Below are 11,154 nucleotides of genomic sequence, written 5' to 3'. Positions count from 1 at the left end.
GAGTTTTAACTTGCATTTGTGGATGCAGCAACAAACTGTGTTCACAGACAGTGTTTTTCAGAAGTGTTTCTGAGCCCATGCAGTGATCTCCACTACAGAATCATTTCTGTTTTTAATGCAGTGCTGCCTGAGGGCCCAAAGATCACGGCCAGCAAATACTGGTTTTTGGCCTTGTTCCTTACGTTCAGAGATTTCTACAGATTCTCTGAATCTTTTAATGTTATTATGTACCGTAGATGATGAAAAGCAAAAGTTCTTTGCTATTTTATGTTGAGAAACGTTATTCTTGAATTGTTGCTCTATTTGATCGTGATGTCTTTCACAGAGTGGTGAGCCCCTCCTCATCTTCACTTCTGAAAGACTCCGCCTCTCGGGGATGCTTTTTTGTACCCAATCATGTTACTGACCTGTTGTCAATCAACCACCACGTGTTTTTTAGCGTTACACAACTTTTCCAGCCTTTTGTCGCCCCCTTCCCAACTTTTTTGGAATGTGTTGTTGACGTCAAATTCAAAATGGGCAAATATTTTTCAAAAAACAATAAAATTTCTCAGTTTCAACATTTGATCTGTTATTTTTGTACTATTTTCAATACATATAGGGTTTTATTGATTAAGACAAAAGACATATTTAAATTTAAAGTGGATGTGTGCACTGGACATATATTAAATAAAAAACAAAACTGACTGAGTACTTGTCCAACATCCCCCTCCTCACCCACCCCCTGTAAAAAATGTGTATAAATTAATAATGTCCACCATCTGTCCATCCTCTAATATCCCGAGAATCTTTGCCCAAAACTCACACAAACCATGAACATGAAACACAAGAGAGGGAGGAAAGTCAGCTCCAAGAACGCTGACACCCAAATGCCACTCAGTAGACAAAAGTTACAAACATGCTGGCCATCTCTGGAAGCCCTTCAGGAGACATGAAAACGTTGGGAAAGGACATCGTACCCTTGCTGTCCACCTCAGTTTTCACTGTGTAGGCTTTAAGCCCGGCCTTCCCCACCAACACAGTCGTGTGAATGACAGCTATCCTCGCTTCCTCATGGTACTGTGCGCCCATGTCCCTCCCCAGCACCACGTCATGGATCTGTCCAGGCCTCCAGAATGGATATGACACACTCAGCCTCTCCAGCCTCCGCACAACGAAGTGGTCGAGGGGTGGCAGCTTGTCCTCGGTCGGGTCACACTTGACCAGCACCAGGTGCCGAACATCTGAGTTGTTCAGCAGCCGCGCCACGTTGAGTGGTGACGTGTACCACACAGTCAACCGCTTGTATTGCACTGTACTGGGTCCATGAGCCTGCTGGGGTGGGGGGAGGTCAGAGACACAGTTATCTATGGTTGTGTATGGTCAACATTTTCCGATCTCTTTCAATTAAATTAAATAGGCTGTGTTTGTTGCTGTGTCTTTATTTGTTACTGTTAATATTAATAGTGTTATTGACAATAATTTAGATTAAGTACTAAAATTAGAGTAGACCTTATTCATCAAAGATGCATACATCAAATAAGACATTCATCAATTTCTATTTCCTAAAAGCATCTAAGTGTTAAGACCATCTTAACTGGTAGAGAGAGTGTTCAGCATGATGCTCGCTCTACCATTTCAGAATCATTACTGCGCTGATATGCTTTCGGGAAACCCAGGCCAGTGTGATACTGGCCAATAGCGGGAATCTGTTACGCATAATTAGGCAATGAGGATCTTCTCCAGTCTTAGAAGTCTCAGAATGCAAGCTTGCATCAAAGAAATTAATATATAAATATTACTGCAAATATTAATACAGAACAAATATTTGAAGTGAATCAATCATTTGTGCCAATGATGTATTCGTACTCTGGAACACCCTGACCTGCTGTGGCGTGGAGAGCGGGTGGTCAACGCAGTCACACTCGCTGGAATTGATGACGCTGCATGCTACCAGGTCCTGTGTGCACACGCAGATGAAGAGGCTGTGCTCGCGCACATAGGCCAGCGTGAACTCTCCACGCAAGAGCGTCGGCATGACCAGACACAGGACGCAGTACAGCGCTATGAAGCCTATGTGGCCCAGAAGGGTCATCATCAGAGGCAGTGGTGAGAGTGAAGGTCATCTAGAAAGGCCCTGTGTATGTCAGTAGAGATACAAGTCAAAATAGGAAAAAAAACATAATAAAAAAAAGATATTACACTATTTTAAACTACACCATTTAAGACACCATTACACCTATATGGAAAAAACATTAAATGTATTTACAAATATATTTTTGCAATGTATGAAAATGGCCAACAAATGTATTTGTTAAATGTATTTTACATGCATTTATTTATATTTGTTATTATAATGTATCAATTGTATGTAGTTTTAACAAAGCTTACAGATATAACTGAATATACACGAGCTGAATAAACAGTACTGACTTCTGTGATCTGCATTGTACTTTGCATTAACCAGGGACATCTACAGTAAGACACTCACACAAAATGTATTTCAAATAAAAACAAAGATATTAAATCAGAACTGCATTTTCACAGAGTATCAATACCTACAACACTCGATTTTGTCATGTTGAAGGTTCTTTTGCTAATATTTGAAATTAAGATACTGGAATACAAATTCATTTCAAAAAATTTTCTTATTTTTAAATGTATTTGATAAATACATTTATATACATTTATTTTGTATGGTACATTTCTATCTGTAATATTTCCCCATACATTTAAAAATACATGTATTTTAAAATATAACTGGTTAATATGGCAATATATTCTGAAATACATTTTAGTGTTTGAAATGTATTTTGGCATGAACTGCAATGTATTTGACATGTATTTCTCTCTCTCACACACACACACACACACACACACACACACACACACACACACACACACACACAAAATGCTGAACTGAAGGACAAGCTCTGACAGTCACTGGTCTCCCCTGCATTAGGCCGTAAACATTGAATTAAATCACACACACACACACACACACACACACACACACACACACATTATCTAAGCTGCTTATCCTTCTGGGCTGCAGGGGGAGCCGGAGCCTATCCCAGTGGTCAATGAGCAGACAGCAGGAAACACCTTGGACAGGTTGCCAGTCCATCACAGGTCACAACATGTATTTCAAATATATATAAAAAACCTGCCAAGATATATATGGTATATATATGGTATACCTATATATGGTATACCTGCCAAGACATGTCTATCAGGGGTGGTCTTTTCACTTGGCAATGGTAGACAGCCGCGTAGGGCCCAATGAGAGTACAAATTAAATATACTGTATGAGTTGATGTAAAATAACCTATTCCAAGATACACTGAGAAAGTTCAGGGCTAGAAGTGACCCGCTTGCTATGCCAGCCGCTTGAGTAGCGCTGGGCAGTGGTTCTCCTTCACTGCCTGTTCAATAAAAGAGCATTTTCTTGCATGCACAATGTTTCCCTCTGGTTCTTCTTCACATAGATGCTACAGTTTTTAAAAAAGAAACAGATGTTATTTGTGATTGTAGTGATTATGTAGAGGAGCTTCTTCAGTGTGATTCTGTGGATGTTGAGAGGGAAAATCATATAAAGATATTCAAGTTCAGCAGAACAAATGCAAAAAAGGGGGAGGAAAGCAAAAGTTTGTTGCTACACCCCCAAAGCTAACTTCATTTTTTCAGTCCGAACAGAGTGCTGCACAGACTCGGCAAACCAGACATATTTCTATTGTTAGTGTCAGTGTGGATATCTTCAGTGATGTAATAATTACTCAAAAATAATCTGTTAAATTACTAATTACTTTTCTAATACTGTATTGGGATTACAATACTTATTACTTCCTGGAAAAAGTAATCGTATTATTCATTACTTTACCTTTATGTTATCCTGTACCAAATTATCTCACTAATATCACCAGATACTTTTGCACATTTCTTAAAACAAGCAAAATGATCTCCCTGATATTGTGAGATCATTTTAATAAAAAATAATAGAATAACTTTAGTGACAAAAGCAGAGAAATAAATGAACTAGATTTAAGATAATCTCATTTTCAAGAGGCCCCATTCCTGTTTTTTTAGTGTCCAAAACTGGCTTCTTTAGCTTTGCACTGGGGCTATGAGGTAATAAGTAATGGATGCTTGCACCCCACCAATTAGCACTGGGCCTAAATCACACATTTGCCTCCATCCATATTAAAGGGGATGGCGGTCATAATTCATTTTTACACTGCCATTTGTGCTTCACCGTGAGTGCAGACTCTCTGCTCTGCTCTGTGGACGCACCATCAAAAAAGCCTCGTCCTCCTGACACTTTGAAGAATGGCCTGCTCCGAGCGGCGCCATGGACGGCTGGAGCGGGACGGCATTGGCCTGTCGTAACCACAGTGTGGACGGGCACTTCTGCAAATAGTAACATGGTGAGTATGAGTTCTCAGAAGAGCTCTTTAGATAATTTGGTCAATAAGCTTTCTAAATTGAGTTATGTTGCAACATGATGTGCCTCCAAATGCTCTGCTGCATGGATGTGCTCTCAGAGGTCATTAAACTTCATGAAACACCAGACTTCCTCTTGTCTTACGGATATAAAAACGCTGACATAAGTGGAACTTGTCTGCTGCTCGGTCTGGCTGAGTGTGTAGGACTGATGCACTCACCCGTCTGCATTTGTCCTACAGGCTGAATAGACGACCACTCAGTAACCAACTGCTTATTCTTCCTGGTCAACCAAACAGAACACGCACAGCTGTCCTCAATTTCCTGACTCATGTTAGGGTGTGTCCCCCACATGTGCTTGGATGGGCTCAAGATTTGGTTCTTTGCTCGATTTTGGTTCTCTACCTCATTGTCTTTCTCCGTCTGTGTGTAGTATGTTAGGGAAAACACTGAGACGATGTGAATACGGACGTTTTTCTTATGTTAATGCTGTGCGACCAGTGTCGGGGGTTAGAGCCTGAAATATTTGTTGGAATTTGACGAGAACCATCTGCTTGTGTCAGGTTCATTTTTCAAGTATGTGTCAGTCGTGGGTCAGGGTTCAGATTTCACGTTCAGGTTCTCACAGCCCACCTCCCACTTATAACAATATTTTTCCTTCATTTTCCCTGTTTTTACTCCTTAATTTATTATTCACTCCTTCCACTACATTAAATCATCTTTTCATCTGTTAAAAACAGTCCGAGTCTCACTCAGCACTGAGGTGCACGAGGCCTGCACTTGTGAGAAAACAGAATATAAACAGTGAGTCGATTAAAGAAAGTACTTTTTAGTGCAGCCAAAAGAACCTTTGGTGGAAAATATCCTTTACTCTAAAAAATGATGGTTCTCAATGGTTCTTTAGTCAAGAAAATTGATCTATAGAACCAAGAACATTCAAAGAATCCTTTGCATGATTTAAGGTTTCTTTGCATCATTAAAGAGTTCTTCCAGTTGATGGAGAATGTGCTGTACATGGTTCTATACAGAACCTTTTTGAAAAGTGTGCTATATAACACCAAAAAGCGTTCTTTCAAAAAGACATAAAACACATTACTCCATCAGTCTGAAGAATCCTTTCATGATGCAAAGAACCCTTTAATCATGAAAGGATTCTTTAAGCAAAGGGTTCTTTGAGTGTTCATGGTTCTATATAGAACCATTTTGAAAAGGGTTCTATATAGCACCAAAAAGGGTTCCACTATTGTTACAGGCCAGAAATAGTTTTAATAATAAATAGATGAAAGCTAATATTTCGCTTTAGAGTGAGAACAGAACAATATGGACATTTATCCAGATTTAACAATAATTTGAGATCATTTTATTACAGCATATTTTGTGTTGTTTTAGATTTTGTTTATTCATGATCTAATGATGGTTATGATTGTTGCTGTGTGGTAACCAGCGCTGTCCTGTCAGGGTTTATTCTGCACTTTGGTAATGGTCTGCTTAGGTCAGACACTTTGGTAATGGTCTGCTTAGGTCAGACAAAACATTTTATGTATTAGAGTGATGTGATCACTTTTTTACTGTAACAAAGTTCTGGCATTACAGATTAAATCACTGCAATCAAATTAAAATAGAAAATTAAATAAACAGTATGAATTACATGCGATGCATTTCAAAGCATAAGTTTCCTCTATATAGATTATTCATGGCTGTCCTCGTTCTTAATTTGCATGCAGTACTGAGACTGAATGAGAATGTGAACAGCTACAGAATAGATACTGTATTTTTAAGATACTGTTACTGTCTATAAACCACTCAATGGTGCAGGACCAGTATATTTATTTCATATGCTGCTGCGTTATGAGCTGAGCAGAACTCAGATCATTAGGAACTAGTCCATTAGTCCTGCTAAAGGTAAAGGCTAAACATGGAGAAGGAGCGTTTGGCTACTGTGTTGCTCTTAAATGGAACCAATTGACAGAGAGCATTAGAAGAGCCCCAATACTGGACACTTTAAATCCGGCCTGAAAGTGTTCCTATTAGAGCAGCTTTCAGCCCAGTTTAAACACTGTTAGCGTTTCTAGCCCCTTTTCCTCTGTAACAGCACTTTTTAATCCTAAGTAAATTTTTAATTATTAATTTTTGATTATTTAATTATCCTAATTTAATTTCTAATTTGATTTTTAATTTGGTGATGTTTTTTTCTTTTAAATCTATTGTTTTAATCATGTTTTTAATTTCTATTCTCGTTTACTTTTTTTAAACAACTGTATTTACTGACTCTGTATTTTTGTCATTTGTATGACAGAAGTGTATGAAAAAGTGATGTTTAAATAAACTTGGCTTGCCTTGCCAGCGTGAGCACGGGAAGCGACTTGAACTCAGCATCTTATCATGCTAAAATGCTAATATGCTAACGTTTCTTTTCTAAAAAAAGCCATGAAAGACTGTTGGATTTTCTCTTGTACAGTTGGTTCAGATGTCTCTGGGTTTTGAAGAGTAGTTCCGAGGGAAGTCATGAGTAGTGAAATGGCCTTTTCCTTAAAGTAGTAAGTAATCCATTATAATTCAAGAGAAATAGTCAGTCATTTGTAATGAATTGCTTGTTTCGAGAAACTAACCCAACACCGTGTGTGACTCAAGCGTTGTATTCTCAATGTTGACCTTGATTGCCGGTAAGCTTCATCCCATGTGCATGAATGGATTATATGGAAGCACAATGAGAGGCACAGTGAAAAGAATACATAACATAATCCATCTGAACTTTCACAACACCTTTGCGTAATCTCACAGCTTACACTTTACACAGAATCCGCACTAACACTTCCAGAAAGCTTGACGGTAATACTGCAGGGCACTTGAGCTCCTCACGTAACCTCTCCTACACTCATAAGGGATAACATGTTTCCTCAGTATCCAGCTGGGAATGCATTTCATTTCCTTAAATACAAACACAGTGATGTCACTTATATGTACTTACAGTTGCGACGACCAGCTTGAGTGAAAGAAAGACAGCAAAAAGAACGACAGAACCGAAAAACAAAGTACTGCCTGGTAAGAGAAATGTCCGACACGAGTTCTTTTCCCAGTCTGAGGATCTTACAGACTGAGGGGGAATGCAAAGTTTCCAGAGGACTCAGCAGTGAATCAGCAGTGCTTGCCAAAGCCACAGGCAGTGTCCTCAGCATCTTGCTATGCGTGACCACTCGAGCCAAGAGGGAACACATTAACCACAGATGGAACAGTGTGAGGTAGTTGCTTATAAACATGAGGTCAGTGAAGATCATTCAAAGCATCCACCCAGGCAGAAGAGTCTCTGGATTATTGAAAGGACAATCAGAAAACATTCAAATGTGGTGTAAAGTCACAGTGTGAGTTTAAGAAAGTGCTCAGTCTAAAACAGCTGCTGTCATGTTTGCAGCTGTGGTTCAGCCCCACCATGCGAGAGCGGTGGAGTTGGGCCAATCTGATAAACAGGCAGCTGTGTTGTTTTGATTATGAGCTAACGCGAAGGTACAACACAACGATATCCTACGGAAAGCTCTATGGGGGCAGAAATGGGCCGGAATGGGAGTAAAAGTCAGGATGGTGCAACATCCTGGCACACATTTAGAAAATCTCAGCAACTAGGTAAACTGCGTGTAGCTGATTTTCTTTGTTCTAAAGTCAGTGCATGAAGCAAAGTGTTCAATGAATGCACATCAAGTTCAGCCTACAGCCCATGCAGCCAATAGAAGGTCACAATGCTGCAGCAGGGTCCATATACCCAGTCTCCATGGTAATGTATAGTAGCGCACACTGTGTGTTTGGAATGTTAAAGTAGCCGAGAAACTAAAAGTGGTGTTTCGCTTTCTAAGTTCCTCAAAACTTGGTGGCATTTGTTTGGATATCTACAGAGGGGAACCCTGAGGGCCTTCTAGGCCTTCAAAGAAGACTTCATGATTTCTGAGAACTCAATAGTACAAAGTCTGTAATGGTATTTTCTCTCAATAGAATCATGTCTGTACTTGAACTCGACTCTCGTTTTTCATTGTTAAGTTTTGGAAATAAAAGGGTTGAACTGGTTGGACAGTAATTTTCTGAAACTACATGCAGACGAAACTGAAATCTGTTTAGTCGGCCCTAAAATGGTTTTTAGGTTTCTGGCTTCTCCAATCTCACTGTGAATGTAGATCAGTTGTAGATCAGAACCAGTTCAAGTCAGTAAAAAACTTGGATTCATTTTTAATTCACCACTTTGATTTGAGCCCCATATTAAGTCACTTACTAAGACTGCATTCTACCATTTGTGTAGCATTGCATGCCTCCACCCTCTGCTCAACAATACTGATGCCAAAATACTGGTTAACGCCTTCATTTTCATGATTATTGAAACTCCCTCTTCAATGTTCTCCCTGTTAAATTGCTCAACTGGCTTCAGTTCATTCAAAACACAGCAGCCACCCAGCAAGCACAGGACATCAATTCAACATCAGAAAGATGTTGGACTCCGACATTAGACAGATGTTGAAGTTTAGTTGGAAATGAAAACCAGGCCGATGTCAAAACCCAACGTTGGCTTGACGTCACCCTCCGACGTTGGACAGATGTTGAATTTTAGTTGGAAATGAAAACCAGGCCGATGTCAAAACCCAACGTTGGCCCTGACGTCACCCTCCAACATTAGACGGATGTTGAATTTTAGTTGAAAATGAAAACCAGGCTGATGCCAAAACCCAACGTTGGCTTGACATCACCCTCCGACGTTGGACAGATGTGTAATTTTAGTTGAAAATGAAAATTGAGCTGACAACAAAACCCAACGTCCTCATGATGTACAGCGCACACTTTGTTTTGAGCTTGTTTTGATCTGTTGGACATGCCGACCCGGTGCAAGCACACGGTTCAATGTCAGAGCAGCAGCGTAAAATTTTGGAAGTGCCTATTCAACATAAATGATGAACTAACCTAACTTTGTGTAAATAGACCACAATATAGAAATATGTACTCATATGCAGTTGTGACTGACGTGTCTTTTTTCTGAATTTATACAAACACATTTCATTTTATAGTAAATTAGTTTTGGCTAGTTTATGTTTATGATCAGAGACCTACAGATGCAGTTTAGTACAGGAAAACTCATTTGTTAATCTGAGTTTAAAGCAAGTTTTTATAAACTTAAACTTGTAATTAAGTTGCATTAAGTTAATTAATCTTTTAGTCCTTTTACTTTTGATACTTAAGTACATTTGAAGGCAAATACTTTTGTACTTTTACTCAAGTGGAGGTCTAAAGGGAGGAACTTCTACTTTTACTGGAGTAATATTTTACCTTGGGTATCTCTACTTTAACTCAAGTACATGATTTGTGCACTTCGTCCACCACTGCACTTTATCCAGTGGAGCATGCAGGGTGTGTGAGGCGTTGTCCAAGATGGCTAACAGCTTGTTGAGCGTCCTTCGTTCTGCCACAACCTCCAAAGAGTCCAGCTTGACTCCAACAACAGAGCCAGCCTTCCTAAGCCTATCAAAGTGGCGTCGTCAGATCTGCCTGTACAATGAGCACACGCAAACTTCTCTGACAGTTTTGTTAGTCATCAGTTTCATATTTGCTGTATTTGGCTGCCTTTCAAACATGAGGCAATAAATAAATAAATAAATACTACAAAAATAGATGTACAAGTTTTTATTTATGACAGTGACAACAACACACACTGCCTTACTGCTGTGGGGTTTTGAGACGCTACACTGAGATTGGCTTTACAGTTTTTGGCTAAACAGGCTGTGAGTGCTGCCTCCCTCCCTACTGAACAGAGAACTTGGCTGGACACGGTGGTGCCTGAGTTCCTAAGCATGATCACCGTTTCTCTCGAAAGGTACAACCGTTTCATCCTGTCTTGATGTTTTGTCGGAGTCCAGGCTATTTTTGTGCAGAAGCTCGCGCCTTGACCTCCTCAAAAGACAGTGTTGTCTGCCAGCACTCTGAGTCTGATTAGATTGTATGACATGACCGCGTCCACAGGCCTTTTTTCCTGTTCAGCTCTGTGCCAGTGTCACATAAGTACCTGCAATACCTGCCCCTCGCCACGAGAGGTCTTCCTCTGAGGAGTCCTGGCCTCGTCACCACAGCTCCTCATGACTGAACTCAACTGTTCCTCATCGCAGCTCCCTGCTCTCCACGTCAGGCCTGCTGGACGACTCAGTCATTGTGAAACTTGGTTGGGGTTTGTGTTACTTGTGTTTCTGAGCTGTGGTCTGTAGTTTTGCTCCTGTATGACTCATGACTCTCGGCTTACCGCTTTGTTTTTGGGCCTCGTGTTACACACAGAAGTAAAATAATAGACACATTAGCATGTTTTTTAAGCCTCTGCTTTGAAGGCAAGAACTCCAAAAGAATCAAAATGTTCAAGACTGTCTCATTTATTCATACCATCATCAGTGCCAGGTTACAGTGTAGTGATGAGTAAAGCACAACCTAATAATTTAAATTTTACTAATTCATTTTAACAATATTTGAGCAACATTAATATTGTTAATATACATGCATTCTGCACATCTCTGCAGCAGATGAAGAAGTGAACTTTGTTTCTAGCTTCTACCACGTATGAGCAATGAAGCCAAAAGTGATGCAAATGTTAAAGATAAACTCAGAGGATTAATTGTAACTGTCGCTAAAAAGAAGTAAATCGATTTAAACACAATTCAATCTGATTCTGGGTTGTCTGACATGGAGAAACTTTTCAAGATAATTATATAAAACATATTCATC

The 11,154-nt window shown here is 39.7% G+C and overlaps 1 protein-coding gene across 3 annotated transcripts; it reads right to left on the bottom strand.

Moving 5' to 3' along the window:
• Window positions 1-583: 583 nt before the first annotated feature.
• On the bottom strand, window positions 584-7,529 carry si:ch73-52p7.1 (uncharacterized protein LOC100321084 homolog). 3 transcript variants are annotated; one of them, XM_036573683.1, is made up of 4 exons: window positions 7,388-7,529; window positions 4,270-4,386; window positions 1,865-2,116; window positions 584-1,314 (listed from the first exon to the last, which is right to left on the bottom strand). In XM_036573683.1, the coding sequence occupies exons 3-4, from the start codon at window positions 2,075-2,077 to the stop codon at window positions 877-879; spliced, it is 651 nt and encodes a 216-aa protein (XP_036429576.1). In that variant the 5' UTR covers window positions 2,078-2,116; window positions 4,270-4,386; window positions 7,388-7,529; the 3' UTR covers window positions 584-876. The 3 variants fall into 3 exon arrangements, with proteins under 3 accessions (XP_036429576.1, XP_036429578.1, XP_036429577.1); XM_036573685.1 differs by having other exon boundaries at window positions 584-1,311; XM_036573684.1 differs by lacking the exon at window positions 4,270-4,386.
• Window positions 7,530-11,154: the final 3,625 nt, after the last annotated feature.

This window comes from Colossoma macropomum, unplaced genomic scaffold (genome assembly GCF_904425465.1).
Source record: "Colossoma macropomum unplaced genomic scaffold, Colossoma_macropomum, whole genome shotgun sequence".
Lineage (NCBI taxonomy): Eukaryota > Metazoa > Chordata > Actinopteri > Characiformes > Serrasalmidae > Colossoma > Colossoma macropomum.
Note: the sequence above shows the minus strand (reverse complement) of the source record. Positions and strands in the feature narration are given on the sequence as shown.